This window comes from Pezoporus flaviventris, unplaced genomic scaffold (genome assembly GCF_033815535.1).
Source record: "Pezoporus flaviventris isolate CSIRO_AGI_PZ_B2104156 unplaced genomic scaffold, CSIRO_AGI_Pfla_v1 ptg000223l, whole genome shotgun sequence".
In the NCBI taxonomy this organism is placed as follows: domain Eukaryota; kingdom Metazoa; phylum Chordata; class Aves; order Psittaciformes; family Psittacidae; genus Pezoporus; species Pezoporus flaviventris.
The window spans coordinates 271,761-289,036 of NW_026892771.1; the positions used below are offsets into that span (position 1 = coordinate 271,761).

Below are 17,276 nucleotides of genomic sequence, written 5' to 3' on the forward strand. Positions count from 1 at the left end.
TCATGATATGATATGACAGGACAAGGGGGAATGGCTTTAGCGTGCCAGAGAGGAGACTGAGATGATCAATGATCTTAAATGCACTCAGTGATCTCAAAGGTCTTTTCTGATCTAAATGATTCTATGATCTCCACATGAAGAGCCAAAAAAGCAGCCCAGTTCCTCTCCTGCAAGGCTGAATGTCACCTACCTCAGAGGCAGCCTTGTAGAGGACACACGTGCTTACCTGATCCAGGAAGCAACACCTCACTGACAGGACACTGCTCCAGTTGTCCCAAAGAATAAATACCTGAAAGGAACAACACCTTCCATCAGTTCAGGTCCTTAGTTAGAAGGAAAACAAGTTGTCTTATTAACTTTATCCTGAGGCACCACTTGCACAGGAAATAAGAGACACTGTGTGCAAACCACCACCAAACAAAGGCTTTCATATAAATGATAATTTTATTGTAAATAACATGATACATTGGCCTGGCTTTGCACTGCAAGCCCCCGGTCGGTACATATAGATTACTGGTTCAAGGTCTTCTGCACAATCCAGGTTAAAGCAGTTCTCCCTGCTCCACCCTATGTCAGACAGGTAATAAAGTCCCTTTCTCCCTTTCTGGACTGCCCCCCAGGCACATTTACCTTTCCTAACTGGGAAATCAGAGCTGCTCAGTGAGATCTGCTCCCGAACAAGGCTGGGGTTTGAAGACCTGAAGCCCAAACACCATTAAACCACAGAGGACAACTATTTTAGGTTGACAATTAAAGACAGACTGAATGCTCCCAGCTCCAAGGGCAGGTACCACAGGGCTGTATCCAAAGAGAGAAAACCTTCCCATGCAGCAGCTATTAACCTAAGCACCAGTCCCTGGGATCTTATTCAGCCTCCTGGATCTGGCCTTTGCCTGCCAGGATCAGCGTGTACAGCAGGGATGGGTGGGTTTATTGAAGATTTCCATGTTATCCTGGCTCTTTGGGCACTTGGGAATCCCATGTGTCACCTGAGCAGGTACCAATCTCCCTCTTGGTCCATTTGTTTTGGTTATTAATGGCAATGGGAGCTGTTTGTTTGGAGCATCAAGTCCTTGGGGAAAGTACTCCAAAAATGGGAAAAGAATAATCCAAATTGCTGCCACTAGAATAGGCAAAGGCTGCATTTACTGGAGAACAAGCAAATAACCTGGAATGCTCAGAATCGTCACACCGAGACCAAAATGCCAACAGTTTGTTTCCTAACAACTCGGGGAGAAGCAAATCCCCCATTCTCCCAGGTTCCTTTTTGATGGCAATCTCAGACATCTTCCTGCTCAGTTCCAACTGTCTCAGGATAATGGGACTCCTCCAAGATATTCATCTTCAAGCAGAATATTCCCCATTTCTGCAGCCCCTTCCATCCAGGATTCACTGCTCAATATACCCCTCCCTGGAAGCAACAGCACAAAGCACAGCACGACACCTGCAACAGAATCAACTTGGTTGGAAAAGACCTGTAAGATCATCAAGCCCAGCCTTTACCCCAGCACTGCCAAGGCTTCCATGGCACTAAATGGAAACACCAGCTCAGGGTCAGCCTGGCACTCCCCTAAATGAGGTTGTTCCCAGCTTTTCATCCCATTCTGCCAGGATAAAGAGGTCGGATGCAATTCAATCCAGAGGTGTCATTACATTTATGTCCACTTCAAATGCTTTTGCTGCCTGGGCCATGTGTAAGTGTTGGTCTCAAGCAACGGACTTTGGAGTCCAGATCTTTCCCATCCCCAGGAGGCTGTGAGGAAACAACGGTGGCATTTTGGCTTGGCTTTACCTGTTCTAAACCATCAGCAAATTCTCTGCAAAACCAGCTGCTTTTTTTCCTTTGTAAGTTCATAAAGGAGTCAAAACGTATTTCCCCTCCTCCCCCCCCGCCCCGTAACAGTCGCTATATATAAAAATCACCAAATATGATCTTTTACCATATAAATAAACCAAAAAAGTATGAGGCATCACCGTTTACATGATGTAAAAAGAGCTAAAAAAAAGAGCGATAGAAACTACATTCATAAAAGTGCATCTCCAACCATAGAAGTAATGCTTTGGCTTGTTCCTGTGCCGAAGAGATGGCATTGGGTCAGGTGCTGGGATACAGGAAGTCCAAGCTGGCACCCCATGTTCTCTGTCACTGTACAACTGCTATTTGCTTTCATTACTACACACTGGAACACAAGTGTATACGGAGTAGGCACATTTCAGCATAGGTGGTGGGAAGGACCAGATGCTCTGGTGGGGAGAGGACTGAGCCCATCAGCCCAGGATGCTCTTTGCTCTGCTCTGGAACAGCCTTCCATGACGTGTATGAGGTAAAAGCCACAACAGATCCTGAGGATTTAGTTGCTTTGAAACATTAAAAGTGACACCATTTCCTCATGCCCCATTCTCTCACAGAACACAATGTGTGGGACAGCAAGGGAAAGACCATGGAAGAAGGTCTCAATTTGGTGAGGCCGAGCCAAGGGGAGAGAGGAACCTGTGCAGGCAGCATCACTACACTCCTGATCGCTGTTGTACGTCTGCAGGGTGAAGTGGGATGAATTCCAATCTTTGGTATATGTAGGTGCCAGCTGCAAGGCTTGAAGAGCGCTGCCTCCCCTATTCCTCTCATCCAGACTACAGGAATAATCTCACATTCCTCTGCAACACAGGCAGCCATTTATCCCCCAGCAAAGTGGTGTAAAAAGCTCCCTGTCACAGAGTAGCAGCGTCGTGCCCTTGCTTCCCTTGGATGTGAGCGACAGTGAAGTGCAGGCTATAAGTCAGCCATGTCTTTTGACAAGGTGGAGTCAAGCTCCAGCTTTGGAACAGAGGAATAGAAGTGCCCTCACTAGAATTAATAAATTATGGAACAAGAGCTTTCCTAAAAGGCATCCCCCTTAAGTGCCTACAACCTACACAGTGCATCCTTGTAGTAGTGCAGGAGAGCCTCAAAGTGAAAGCAACAACTGAGTACACATTGCTCTGAGTTTGGCACACAAAAACCACTTCAGGTTGTTAAACCCTTTCAGGGAGTTTTGGTTATTTGGCATTTTTAAGGTTCTTTCCCCCCCACCTTTGAATTCAATCCAGTCTTTCTCATGTGGTCAAGGTTTCATTAAAACTTGCCTTATCTTACTACCAGTATTCACCTATAACCTGTTCATTTTACTGCATTAGGAAAGCAGTTTTCAAGTTTTTATGGGGGAGGAGTGGAGGTTATGTGGAGCCTTAATATGGTTTCCAAACCAAGAGCAGAACCCCTTCAGTAATGCTCTATAAATCAGTATTTTTGCTAATACCACGTTTCCTTCGTTTCCTTTCACACAGATAACTTCTAATTACTCCAGGAATCCCCAGGAGTGCTGGTCTTTTAGGAGTGAAATAAGGATTATTAGTGCCCAAATCAACAGAGTATTGAAGGTCAGTGAGCCACTGGGAACTCCAGAGATTCGGTACCTTTCACTTGGTACCTGTGTGGGTTCTCCAGTTAATTATAGCAATATTCTAGCGTTGCCAATGCTCTCTCCTGTTCACTGTTAGATTTAAAAGCTTCTCGAAATAGGGCTGTAACGTTTTATGGCAATCTTAAAGGAACACTTGCACATCTGTAAAACAAAGCACACACACTGAAGGGTTGAGCTTGATTCTAACTTACTGTGCACAGGTAAACCTAGTGTCCAGCTCCATCTCCTCCCCATAAAAATCTCAAATTTCTATGAGGCCAGGACCTCAAAGAAACACATAGGCTCTTCCTGAAGTAAATTCCTGGGCACCAGATGAGCTCTCTTTGGTTTAAAGGATGGTAAGAAGCTACCAGCCCAAAAGATAGGTGTGACAGAAAGCTGTTCCACAGAACTCCCTTCCAGAAGGGTTTGTTTGGACCCAGCAGTCCAAGGGAGATGAAGCAGGAGCACAGATTCGTTGGCTCTGAGGACACAAACTGACACTGTCTTAATGCTAGCACAGACTGAGCCTTGGAAATCAAGCTCTGGATTTTCTAACATCAGTGGCAGAGCCCTTATCTCAGGGCCTGGAGTGATTGCATTCTGCTGAAACGTTGCTGATTATCCTGCCATTGAGCTAGAAAGACCTCCCTCACCCCTACCCCCAAATCCACGGTTTCATTATAAAATAACACTATTCACATACTTTTGAATCAGTATTTTCTGAACACCTTCAGATGCTGAATACTTCAGAAGAAAAATAGATCATTATATAGCGAGCGCACGCTCAATGACACATGGCTTTTTGCTGGAGTCATGTCCTAGAGATGCCTCTAAAGCCCTAGCAAGTCTGGAGAACAGTGACCCACACGTAGAGAGCTGGTCTGGATGGCTGTTGCACGTTTCTCTTCTGAAGAGCATAGCTCTTCCAGTTCCCACTTTGGTTCAGCTTTCTTCTCCGTTCAACCAGTGAGACACTTCCCATTCCTGGGCCTGCAGAGAACATGCAGCCAGCTGCAATTTCACATCAAGGTAACTAGGGCAAAAATGCAGCTCTGTTTCGACCGCTGGCAGTAGAACAAACATCAGTCCAGCAAACAAAGGTATCAGGCACAAGAGCAGACCCTAGGTTCCTTGGCATAAACTTCCCCAAAGGACTAGGCCAGCTGAGTTGGCATTTGGAAGATGCAGCACCACAATGGGCAGTTGCAACTAGACCAGACGGGGCATGGAGAGCCCAGCAGGAGCTGCTAGCGAGGGAGGTAATTCAGTACTGGAGCTGTGCAAACTGATGTCTGAGCAGCTCTTCAGCAGAGGGTCTGTGCCTGGCTTCCACAAAGATCTGCTTTAGAAAGTCCCGGCAATGTTCTGATATGTGGGAAGGGAGCTGGGGGTTGGTGGGTTGGGTGGCGATTTTGAAGATGGCTGCCATGGCTTCGTACTCTGCCCAGGGTGGTTTCTCTGTCAGCATTTCCACAACAGTACAGCCCAGGCTCCTGGAAAAGCAGGAAAGGAAAACAAGAAGCAAGGATTGACACACAAGAACACACAGAACGGCTGAGCAGTGAACAGCAAGGGCCAGGTCTGCTCTGAAACCAGCTAGAAGATGGCTTTGTGTTCAACAAACCCCACGTGGGCACAGAGCCAGACCTGCCAAGGTTGCTGCTTTTCTTACTGTCAGCTCAGCAGTGAAGTGCTGAGACAGGGAGGCTGGTTCCTCACTGCACCAAGAACCATTCAGTGCCATCTGTCCAGCTACCTTCAGCTCAAACTCTCCTCTCAGCAAACATCTGCATTAACAACAGAGGACACGAGGTGCACAAGTGATGTCCCTCAAGGTGCTGTTTGACCTCAGTGGTATTTAGGTGTTGCTGCCCCTGGTACTTCTCTAAGGCACTTGGTCTAAGGTAAACCCACACTTTTTAACCAAGCTCCAGTGAATCCCAGCTGGTTGATCCCCAAAAGTCAAATCCCTTTTCAGTGCACAGCCTCAGAATGCCCCAATATCTCCACTTCAGAGGAAACCAACCACCGTAGGCAGTCAAAAAGTAAAGTCGTAACGGCTCCAAAGTGGGTAGGCAGCAAGTTAAACCATGCTGGGGCACACGCATTATTACATTAAGGCAAAACTCCTACAGTTAATGAAGCTCTGCAGGCTACTTCAAGGCAAGGAGGAGATGATGGGGATGGACGCAGCTGAGCCACCTCTCTGAAACAAGTGGGATGCCAATATTCCACAGGGAAGGGTTTCAGGACTAATTGCTTCCTCCAGGCCACAGATTAAGCAAAAGCAGTTAGTGAAGATCTAATACCCAGTCCTTTTTGATCACATCGCTCCACACAAAAGGCAAAATTGCCTCTTGTACCTTTAAACTAAACCCCCTTTTGAAGTGAAAAGCAAAGCAAAGACGTTTTCAGCTGCAGGCTTGCACCAACTGCCAAGACAAGGAAGGAAAGGAATTAAACCCAGTGAATATGCAAAAAATGATTTCTTGACAAGGTTTAAAATCCAACGTGAACATTTTACACTGGTTTCCAGCCATTTAAGACTTTACTAGAAGAGAGTACAGAAAATGCAAACCATGTGTGCTGAAGTGCTGGGGGCTTGCTCAAAAGCGAGCAGGGATATATTATTGTTTAGACTGATTTATGCCGTTTAAGCAGATCCGGTTTCTTTAAGATACTCAGCAAACGGCAGGAATGTTTTTCATGTCAAGTCACTCCAGCAATAACAAATAGCTCACATATTCTGCTATTTAGGAAAAAGAAAATTGGAGAGGGGCCTGCAGCAGTGGCAGAAAGCCAGAGGCTCAGATCTGTTACGTCTTTGAGCCTCTTGGCCATGCACATCCACCCTGGGACTAATGCTGCACTGGAAACTTCTGACCCCCCTAAAGAACCATTGGGATTGTAGGAACTGGAGCCCAGCCAACAGCAGCGTCTCTTTGATGGGAATGGACCGATGTCAGCACCAAGAGGAAATCCACAACTGCACCAACCCAAGGGGAAAGGCACGTGCTCCATTCTCTCCCCAAGCATCCCATCTGGGAGAGTCTGCAGAACTTAACTCTTTCCATACGAGACACATTTCAGCTCGTTCCACTCCCTGCTTGTACAGGAAACAGCACTGGCCTCACTTTACTGTGCACAGACAAACACACCTTTTGTTACTGTCATTTAGTTTAGTTTTATCATCTCACCTTTTTAGGGCCTCCAAAACTAACATTTTGACACAGGACATTTGGCCCTCTTCTTTCAACAGAGGCTGTTTCCTGGCTATGCCAATAATAGCATGGCTACAGTTTCCATTCATGCATAGTTCAGATCACCTCTGATCTTGACCTGTATCTTTTGTGTTATTCCAGGTTTGGCCATCTTTCCCCTAAAGCTCAAATTCTCCATTCTGTTCATTTCCAGTGTGTTATAAGCACACCTCTCATTTCATAACCAAATGAATGGATTCTCCCTAACCAACCCTCAGGCTCTCTTACGAGGGATATAAGGAGGAGGGACACCTTGCATCAGTCAGAAAACAGAAAATCAGCTATCAGTTTGAGGGAGGAATGAGTGGAAATCGTCCCTGAGGAACTACAGGAGCAGTTGCATGCTGACACTGCAAAGCACAGCCTGCAGCAGGTCATGTCTTGAGTTCAAACCAACTCCTCCACTTTGCCTTAAACTTCTGATCCAGGCAGAATCACAAGCTGGATATATGGAGGACAGAATGTGTGTGTCTTATCTCGCTCCAGGAAAGGTGTAATTGATCTATGGACAGAAGGTTCAAGCCTCACCATACGTCAGCTTTTCTTCCATAGCCTTCTCCGCTGATCACCTCCGGGCTCATCCAGTACGGTGTTCCTGTGACAGAGCGGATGCCTGTTCCAGACATACAGATTGTCTGCAGCCGTTTGCTGGCCCCAAAGTCCCCAAGCTTCACATTCCCAGCAGAGTCACGGAGAATATTGGCTCCTGGACAAGAAACAAAGAATGGAGACAGCTGTTTTCATGCAATCCAGCTGCTGGATCCACAGCCGACGGAGCTGACACCCAACCCAGAAATACCATGCTCATGGTATGGCTTTTTCCCTATTATGCCTCAGGTGAGCTGCTAAGCATCACTGCTGTAATGCAGGCTGCAGACAAGCCAACTGCTAATGGCTGTAAATGGGAAAAACTGCAGGGGAAAAACACAAGGAAATGAAGGGGGAAGGGAAATCAGAGCTGAGTCAGCACCATCATTGTTACACTGCCTGTAAACAGCTCAGCCTATGCAGGGCCCCCAGGCCGATGGCTGGATAGCACATAGCTGTGTAGGAAATACTTTCCTTGGGATGCTGCTTTGGTGAGTACAATCATTGCTTTCTGGTCAGCTGGGTAACAGATGCAGCTAATGAAAACACTCTGAACTCCTACAATAAACAAGTCAATCTCCACTCCTGGGTCAGAGGTTCTGAACATGAAGCACCAGGATAAAAAGCAAACTTAAAGAGTGTAGCTTGCTTAGCTGCCCAGAGAAGCTGTGGCTGCTCCGTCCCTGGCAGTGTTCAAGGCCACGTTGGACACAGGGGGTTGGAGCAAGCTGGGCTAGTGGAAGGTGTCCCTGCCTGTGGCACAGGGTTGGAACTGGATGAGCTTTAAGGTCCCCTCCAACCCAAACCAGTCTGGGATTCTATGATATGTGGACATAAACTAAGACTTAGACACCAAACCCAATGCTTCCTTCAAAGGCACAATAAGATAAAGAACCCTGTGTTGCCATTATGTGGTGTGAGCCTATGTGAAATCCTTCTGCCCTGAAAGAAAATGCACTTCTGCTGGGAGATAGTTTCATCACTTCACTTTCCCACTGGAAGAGCTGAATTCAGTGGTGTACAAGGTGTTATTCAAGAATCAGCATCATCTTTTCCCTTTGCCAGCCCAGAGAGCATGTAATGAAGGCAGGAACAACCCTCCTGGTTCCTCTAGAGCACAGAAGAACTTGTGTGGTGTCTGCCACATCTGTTGCCATTAACTCTTAAGGAGACTGGCTGCCTCCATGGGGTTATACTGGGAAGAGGGTGATTAAGGACTAATCACAGCGGCTCTACATGGAAAACTGGAGGTTTCTTACACAGATGAGGCAGGATACTCACAAGAGCCAGATGTAAGCAGGATTGTCAAGGACAGGCACAGAGTCCTGATGGCAATTGGTATGCCTACCACCTGAGAAACAGGACTTTGGCTCTCAGGTCCTGGAGAGAACAGCCCAACTTCCCTTACCCAGCCTAGGACATCAGGTTCCTTAAGCTGTGCACATGAACACAAGACCACAATGGGACAAACTGAGCAAAGCCATGTTCAGGAGCCCCGACACTTCTGTTTCCAGAGTTCCTTCAGCATGTGGGACAGACATCAATCATCAGCTGCTCTCACCTTTTATGTCCCTGTGCACAATCATGTTGCTGTGAAGGTACGAGACTCCCTCGAGAATCTGGCGAGTGTATTTTCGGGTTACGTTTTCCGTGAGAGCACCATAAGCCTTCAGCTGGTCCTTCACTGACCCCTGCACCAAAAGCAAACAGGAAGGGTTGGTGAAGAAATGCCAAACCACACACCTTGCAGTCTCCATTCAATTCCCATGAGCGGTAAGTGGGTTATACACACAGCTGTCTCCTAAAGCCTTTCTAAGAGGCTCTTAGAGCATTTTGCCCTAAGAAGCTCCTTTTAAGAAAAGCAAGGACATGCTTTATGGCAAAAACAGCTTAAGGAGGTTCTGGTTCCACCACTCTTGAGCTGTGCTGGTACAACTGCTTGTGAAGACAAGCAATAAAATAGATTAGCAGACTGGTCCAGATCAAACCCCTCCCTTCTGCAGGGTCACTTTTAGCCTCATTTGCTGTACTATATGAGGCTGCTCATTCATTGAGCCTCATTTACAAGTTGGCCCAAGTCCTTTGAAGTACTTTGGTGGAACAAATTTAGACTGAAGAACTGCCTTTAGTGACTAATGAAGAGAGCTGCTGAGGCGCTGGCACAGGGTGCCCAGAGAAGCTGTGGCTGCCCCAGCCCTGGCAGTGTTCTAGGCCAGGTTGGATGGGGCTTGGAGCAAGCTGCTCTAGTGGAAGGTGTCCCTTCCAAGCCAAACCATTCTGTGATTCTATGATTATAACCCAGCATGAGAAAGTGGCACAACTAAGAGGGTATTAGGTGGATTACACAGAGTGATCACACCAACTAATAAACCCACTTGTCTGACTGTATGATCTGTGACTGCACTGCTTGTGTCAGCTCTTACCCCTGGCATGTACTCCATGAAGATGGTTAAGGTCTTCTCTGCTCGATCCCGTAAGCAACCGTAATACTGAACAATGCGCTCGTGCTGGAGGTTCTTCAGCAGCTGAATTTCACACTCCAGGGCACTCACTTCCTATGGATGTTGAAGGAGAAAATGAGGTTCTGGCCCCAGAAATATTCCATCCTCATAAATGCGTCCAAGTCACTGACAATATGAGACCACCACTACACTGAAGAAGTCTAATCCATGGCATTGGTTCACCTACTTCTTGGAACAGGCAAGCATTACTGATGTTTCACATTAATCCTTACTGTATAATAAGCAGGTAAGCATTGGAGCAGAAGCTTTGACAGAACATGGGTCCACCATCCAGAAATGGATTTAGCACCAGAAAAAGCTGTTTCTTGTCTTGATTCTGTAGCTGAATGGTTTTAGCCAAGTTGTTTGGAAGCATTCTTCATGAGCACCACAGCTACAACCTTCCTTCTCCCCCCCAAGCTGAGGACACCGAGTGTTAATTTCCATTATGCAAAAGCACTGAATACACAGTTACAGCACTGCCTGGAACCCTTCTGTAGGAACCTCAACCCAAGCAAGGGAGACAGCAAGACTACAGGTGCTAAGAGCTCCTACACAGTCCTGTTCTGATTCCAGCTGATGGTTTTACTTGAATCAACTCAGAAACAGCTTCCTCTCTTACTTCACACAATCTGCAGCTATCGCATATGATCCAGATTCTTTGGTTTATTATTGCCACAGAAAACAGGGTATCATAGCACACAGGCTATCCAACAATTCCAGACTGAAGCAGAGATGTTTGTTGCCCAGGAAAAGTATCAGGTTCTTCCCGAATGCAGGGAATGAACAGGATGACTAAAGATATCAGAGCATGCGGATATATGGGAAAAAGAATGATGGTTTCCCCAAAATTAATCCCAGTTCCCTCTCTCCACTCCTGCTACTGGAAGGTGCCAGGTTCACTTCTCTCCCTTTGGGAGAGGATGCAGCTCCTCTCCTCAAGAGCAAGGACCGGGCTGCTGCAAAGATATGTGGAATCTGAGGAAGTTGCTTAATTGGGCAAACTGATAGTTTAAGGATTGGAGCTGCAGTGAACATTCCAGGCTGTTCTTCTCTGGCTCAGTTACTGTCTGGTTTACAACAGAGACAGTTGTAGGAACTGACTAAGTTAGGACTTGGCACTGGTATCTCATCTAAAATCAGGATAATTCAGTCTTCATGGATCAGTTATTCCAGCTCAAAGTGAATTTGTTCAACACTGGGAAATTGGTACATTGTTAAAATAGTAACAAAGAACTTAACAGCCATTCCAGCTGCGCTCATTGTGCAGGGACCTGGGTGCTAACCTGTAATTTAAGGTGCCCCTTCCCATCTCCACTGTTTCCAATGTGTTGTCATATTCCTGTTCTTGATGTACTGACACCACAGCTCAGTTTGTTTTGAGGACAGGAAGAATTCAGAAGAGGAAGCAAGTAAATAATACACTTGATACAGGGCCTACCATATAAGCTCAGAAAGTGGATTTTCCAAGTGCATGCAGTCTTTTTTTTTTGTTTAGAACCAAATAAAAGTCCTATTTTTTCCTGGGGTTAGTTTCATTCACATCCATGCCTAACCAGGAACACAGGGCAGTCTAGTATTCCTCAAGTAACCTGGCAACAAACCAAAAAGCTGAGAAAGGAGAGCCAAAAACGAAGCCAGAAAATGGATTTTAGTTCCAGGCTGAAGTTAATCTTACAGAATAATGACTCCTATTCCTCTCCACATGACTTGAAACCCCAGGATAAACTAAGGAAGGTGCCAGCTTTGGAGGACAGACAGATCCAGGCACTTGAGAAGATCTTACAGGGTTTTAGAAGCTGTGATGAGAATTACCTTGCTTGTTTCAGGACTCTCTGGATCAAACTGGACCTGCTTAGCTGCAAGCTCTCTGCCCGTATCCACATCATAGCACAGATACACACGACCAAAGGCACCTTGGCCCAGCAGTTTCCCTCGTCGCCAGTTTATTGGAGCACTCGGAGCTGAAAGAGAACAGCAATCATTTCTCTTTTCATTTGATCATTTCAAGATAATGGAGAGCTCTTCAAAGATCAATCTCCATCATGCTGAGACTGGAAAAGGTATTTTGCAGTGGGAAGGGTTTCACTGCAAGGCTATCTCTGCAGCAGAAGAATTAGAAGTCATAATTCCCTACTAGAGAGTGATAGGGTAGGAGCCATAACGTAAGCACAGTGCAGATATCTTCTTTATCTGCTGAACAATCAGACTTTAACAAATATATATCTGAGGACCAGCTAAAACAGCCGTCTCTAATAGCCCAAGCAGGATATTACATCAGAGGGAATGCTGAGTTCTCATTGTTCTACTGCAATGCACAAGCAGTGGTCTCCTGACCCAGAGATTAACACCTCAGGACAGGTTTTCAGACTGTGCTTAACACCAAAGCATACCCTGCAAAGACCAGTACTTTGACAAGACACCACCAGCCTTGTGCAGTGCAATGCAGCCAATGATGAGGAGTCTAACAAGAAACTCTAAAAACGAAGATAGGAACAAGCCATCTGGACAGTGTGAAGATACAGAAGAGCTGAAAGATGAGCTCTGCCATATCTAATGTAGTCAGATTTCCTGCCAATCAGTGTTTTATGGTGTTACCTACTCTGCTGCATTAATGCCTTCATTTTGATCCTTTAGTTTGTGTACAGGATAGCTGAAGTTCATCAGAAATCACTCATTGTCTTATTTTTTATTAATAATGTAAATTTTCCCGACAAAACGACCCAGGGATGACATCAACACAGAAGTAAACCTTTCTACTAAGGAGCACATGAAAGATAGAAAGGCCTTAACAAATGGGTCTCAAAACACAGCCATGGAATTATAGAGACTGGATTGAGAGGAGCCTGAGGAGAAGGACTTGGTGGTGCTGGTCAATGAGAAGCTCCCCATGACCCAGCTTCAGTGAGTGCTTGAGCCCAGAACCGCCCCCGTGTACTGGGCTGCACCCCCAGAGCGTGAGCAGCAGCTCAGGGAGGGGATCCTGCCCCTCTGCTGCACTCTGGGGAAAACCCCCCCGCAGCCCTGATCCAGCTCTGGGGCAGCAGCACAAGAGGGACGTGGAGCTGCTGGAGCGAGGCCAGAGGAGGCCATGGAGATGCTGCGAGGGCTGGAGCAGCTCTGCTCTGGAGCCAGGCTGAGAGAGCTGGGCTGGGGCAGCCTGGAGAAGAGAAGGCTCCTGAAGGGGAGACCTCAGAGCAGCTCCAGTGCCTGAAGGGGCTGCAGGAAACCTGGAGGGGGGCTTTGGACAAGGGCCTGTAGGGACAGGCCAAGGGGAATGGCTTTAACCTGCCCGAGGGGAGACTGAGATGAGCTCTTAGGCAGAAGCTCTTCCCTGTGAGGGTGCTGAGGCGCTGGCACAGGGTGCCCAGAGAAGCTGTGGCTGCCCCATCCCTGGCAGTGTTCAAGGCCAGGTTGGACATAGGGGCTTGGAGCAAGCTGCTCCAGTGGAAGGGGTCTCTGCCCGTGGCAGGGGTTGGAGCTGGGTGAGCTTTAAGGTCTCTTCCAGCTGAAAGCATTCTGGGATTCTATGATTCTGTGTGGTTTTGAATGCCTTGTTAAAATCAGCTATGGTTATGTATTGGGTCTGGAGTTCATCTCTAGAATTCCTTCTTGCCTCTAACCCCAGGAGGCCTTTCCCCCGTTACCACCAGGATGACTCCTACTTACATTTGGTGGGAATGTTCCTCTCCTGCACACCAAGGGCATTTTCACTGTCGGCGCTCCGCAGGCGGCCCCGGGGGTCCAGGTACTGCAATGCCAGGCCTAGGTTTTCCCCATTGGTGCTTAAGGAACGACTTGAAGGCACCAAGGTGAAGAGATTCCCTTGGTGACGCCGTATCCGGGGAAATGTCCTGCGACCTGAGGACAGAAAGGACCATTTTTAGGTAACACGCTTCCAAGTGGAAAGAAGTGCTCTGGAGGTCGAGCACTGAAGAGAAGGGAGAGAAAGAACATATTCTGCTCTGTTCCCATGGAGCAGAATCTACTGCGAAGCAGAGAAGATGCAAAAATATAACCGCTCAGGGCTGATGCTGCTTGAGTTCAGTACAGCTTTGGATCATTCCCAAAGCAGAAGGGAGAGAAAACTCCCCTCAGATCTAAAGTTGCCTTCCAAAGTAAGAATCTATACAGGCTACCACCCAAGCTCCAAAGCCTGTTAACAGCTACACAGACAGAATGACTTTCTAGATACCATGCATGAACTTTCATTATGCAAATCAAATACAGGGAAAAAACTTGCAGTCTTGGTTGAGAAATTCATTTGCATAAAGCCATCTGATGAGCAGGGATGTGATTCTTTAAGTCACTGGTATATTTGTAAGACCCTGAAGCAAGTTTGTATTGTGAATTAGCAAAGCAAAATGAACCCCTGAGGTAGGAACCCACTACATATGACCAAGGTTAATAACTACATCCATTGCTCAACCCTCACTGGTCAGCCAGGATACCCCCAGAAGGACAAACTAAGCACAGAATTACAAACAGGCATCATGGCTTGCTATGAGGATGTGGCAACATGCACGGCAGCATTAACTCTAGCACTAACTGCAAGGACCAGGGCACTTCCAGACTCTTCAACTCAGAGTTCCACTTGCCCCTAGAGGTTGCCATTGCCTCACGTTCTTGTTCAAGCCTGGAACTCAAGTATGGAAACAACTCACCATCGCTGTAGTCTTTGTGCTGCATGGAGACGTTGTAGCGCCGGGGATAGGTCCCACCTTTCCCTGCTTTGTCATAGATCTGATTCTCACGGTCTGGAAGGAGATGTAAAGAGAGGAGTGAGGCTCCTTCATAAAGTCTATGTTCTAATGACACAATTTTGCTGTAAGAGCAGGATCCTTTTAGGAAGAGGAAATAAACTTCACAACTTTGCAATCAACATATCCCCAGGTCTTCTATTTATACAATCCCAGCAAGCATGGAGGGGAGCCAGCATGTCTGGATCTTTACACTGGACACCGACATACCTGAGAACTCCTGTCTATTATCAGGAAAGCTTTGTGCCCTGGACATCCGTGACTTCCGAAAAGAAGGACTATTGAAGAAAGAAAGCAAGAGTAAGATTTACAATCCACTGGAGTAAAACTTACGTGGACTTTAAATACAAGCTAATATATCTGCACACCAGTAACAGTGAGCTGCAAATCCATGTCCTTGCAATGACTGCACACTACACCTGCAGAGCTAAGCCAGGCTTAGCCCCAGACAACCAGACCATCTTTCCAACACGGACCGCTATTTCTGTTCAGTTTGTGACATTTATTCAGCTGCTCCCCAGTCTGTGGTGTAAGAGCAAGTGCTTCCTTTAGACACATGACGTGGAAGGTTAAAAGCAAGGCTAAGAGGAGGAGCAGAACAGGGTATCATCCTCACATTGCTCACAGGGCAGTAGAGAATGGGGACTACTGTCCCCAGTGATTTACCATGAGGGTGAGCTCCTCTCCTGAAAACCTCAGTGCATTTTCCTCTCTACTCGCAGCTGATGGCAGACACTGCTTATAACCCTCCCATTTCTCTGCAGTAAGCAGGACTCCTCAAGCAATCCTAGTCTGGTCCCCCTTGTTTGGCAGAAGGTTGTTACCATCTCTTAAGAGATCACACAAACTCCATCACTGCCAAAGCCATGTTATTTCACTTCTATTTTTGTTAACTAGTGGAAACGGAGTAAGCCTGATACAGCTTTCAGACTCCCAAGTGAGACTCCTTTCCTCCCACACAAAGAACAGCAGCTTCCCCAGATGATGCCCACTCCTGTAACAACCAACCAGGAAGGCTTTCTCTCCCCAGCACTCCTCCACTCAGGGCAGGAAAAGAGGAGAGAAGGACAGGTAACAAATTAGCAATGCCCTCCCCAAATGAATGTGTTCATATTCACAGGTTAACTGTAAGCGCTTCCTTGTGCCTCCACAAACCGGAGGAAGTGAAGAGCTACAAACCCAAACCTCCAGTGCTGGACAAAAAAGCCTACACAGGAATCAGCTTGGAGAAACCTTAAAAACATGCTGAAGCCCAATGTTACAGGTGCTGGGAAGCCACAGCTGCTATTCAAGTTAATAGGATCTACAACTGCCCATAACACCTCAACACCAATGGCAAAGAAAGGGAAGAAAAAGATCTAGAGCATCAGACTACGACAAACTCTTCATCCAAGGAAAAGCCCCTTTCTTTACCTTTGGTATTAATATTCTACCTTGCAGCACACAGAGATCTACTCTAACGGTGTATTTCTGTAACCTTAGAGTAGTTGTTTCTTTTCTCCTTTTAAATGAGCAAGTAGAGCCTTGTCTAAAGGAGATTTAAAGATGCTGCAGCCAGATGCAGGCATGCTTCAGAACTCTGTAACACAGAGCTACTGAAGCACCAGTTGGCTGGTGTCTGGTTTTGCCAGACAATAAACCAGTCTTATGATACAATTTGTTCTCTTCAAGAAATATATTGGGATATAGGTAGGAAATAAGTTCCTATTTCCCTCCAAGCAAATGTATGAGCTGGAAAACAGACTTTTGCAGAAGTACAGCTGGCATTTTGATTTCAGCACGTAAGTTCCTAACAGCTTGTACATTTGTACCTGTCTGCTGACCTGTCCAAGGACTGGCAGCTTCCTGATACTGAGTTTTCAGCGCTGCTTAAAGGGTCCAGCATCTGCAACACAGAAGAAATCACATGGTAACATCAGTTCAATCTAATGCCTAAGAGGCTGTGCAGGAGGATCAGATCCCACTACTGCTTGCTTAGAGATGTCCAGATAAAGAGGGGAGTCTAAAGCTATTTAGAATCTACATTTATCCTCCCACAGAAATTAAGGACATATTAAATTTGAGACATTGCTTTAGGTGTCGAAGTTTAAGTCAGCCTTGGGCTGTGTTTTGATCCCAACTGAATTCAGGAACAGAATCTCTGCTGCTGCTGCATTGCTGCGTCCACCTGCACATCGCCCTTTGGCCTTACTTCCTACTCTTTGAATAGAGAAAGCCGTTTCAAATGCAGGAGGGTCAAACAAACCTGAGTGCACATGTGTGACACCCACCAAAACTGCTCATTCAGAGGTGAACAGACAATGCCTGATTCACAAGGCAACTCCTGGCACTGCAACAAAGGCTTTGAACCTGTACATCTACAAACGAGTCTGAAGCACAGTTTAAATGAACAGAGCAGTTACTACTAGGTGCTAATGCAACTACAGCTAGTGAATATTATGAAATGGGAAGGCCCAGAGAGTTCCTTAACTGGTGGACTTAGTTTTTTCCCCCCTAATGCTCATACTTACACACTGCTCACTGGTTTCTGGGATGAATTCTCCTTCACTGTTTATGCTGGTGTAGGAACCCTGCCGAGCAATGCGCTGCTGCCTCTCTGGAACGTACCCAGGAGGTGGTGAACTTCGGCCTGTGTTCTGGGAACCTGGGCCAGAAAGAAGCACAGTTTGGGTATGAATGCTGCTTGAAAGGAGACTGCACGTGCATGTACACAGAATCCAACGC

At 46.6% G+C, this 17,276-nt stretch overlaps 1 protein-coding gene and 1 long non-coding RNA gene across 5 annotated transcripts in view; one reads left to right on the forward strand and one right to left on the reverse strand.

Moving 5' to 3' along the window:
- The window catches only part of LOC133262769 (uncharacterized), a 294,205-nt gene that overhangs the window by 95,786 nt on the left and 181,143 nt on the right, over nucleotides 1-17,276 (forward strand). The window lies entirely within an intron of this gene.
- Nucleotides 190-17,276, reverse strand: part of MAP3K3 (mitogen-activated protein kinase kinase kinase 3) — a 37,736-nt gene continuing 20,649 nt past the window's right edge. For 2 of the 4 annotated variants that reach the window (XM_061442218.1, XM_061442217.1), the window contains exons 8-17: nucleotides 17,063-17,196; nucleotides 16,364-16,437; nucleotides 14,763-14,830; nucleotides 14,457-14,549; nucleotides 13,462-13,653; nucleotides 11,608-11,756; nucleotides 9,715-9,846; nucleotides 8,853-8,982; nucleotides 7,232-7,409; nucleotides 426-4,936 (exon numbers count right to left, since the gene is read on the reverse strand). In XM_061442218.1, coding sequence (XP_061298202.1) covers nucleotides 4,708-4,936; nucleotides 7,232-7,409; nucleotides 8,853-8,982; nucleotides 9,715-9,846; nucleotides 11,608-11,756; nucleotides 13,462-13,653; nucleotides 14,457-14,549; nucleotides 14,763-14,830; nucleotides 16,364-16,437; nucleotides 17,063-17,196 — 1,379 coding nt within the window. In that variant the 3' untranslated portion in view covers nucleotides 426-4,707. Of the gene's footprint in view, nucleotides 290-425; nucleotides 4,937-7,231; nucleotides 7,410-8,852; nucleotides 8,983-9,714; nucleotides 9,847-11,607; nucleotides 11,757-13,461; nucleotides 13,654-14,456; nucleotides 14,550-14,762; nucleotides 14,831-16,363; nucleotides 16,438-17,062; nucleotides 17,197-17,276 lie in introns of those variants that run through there. The other 2 variants (XR_009741400.1, XM_061442219.1) reach the window with 2 other exon arrangements.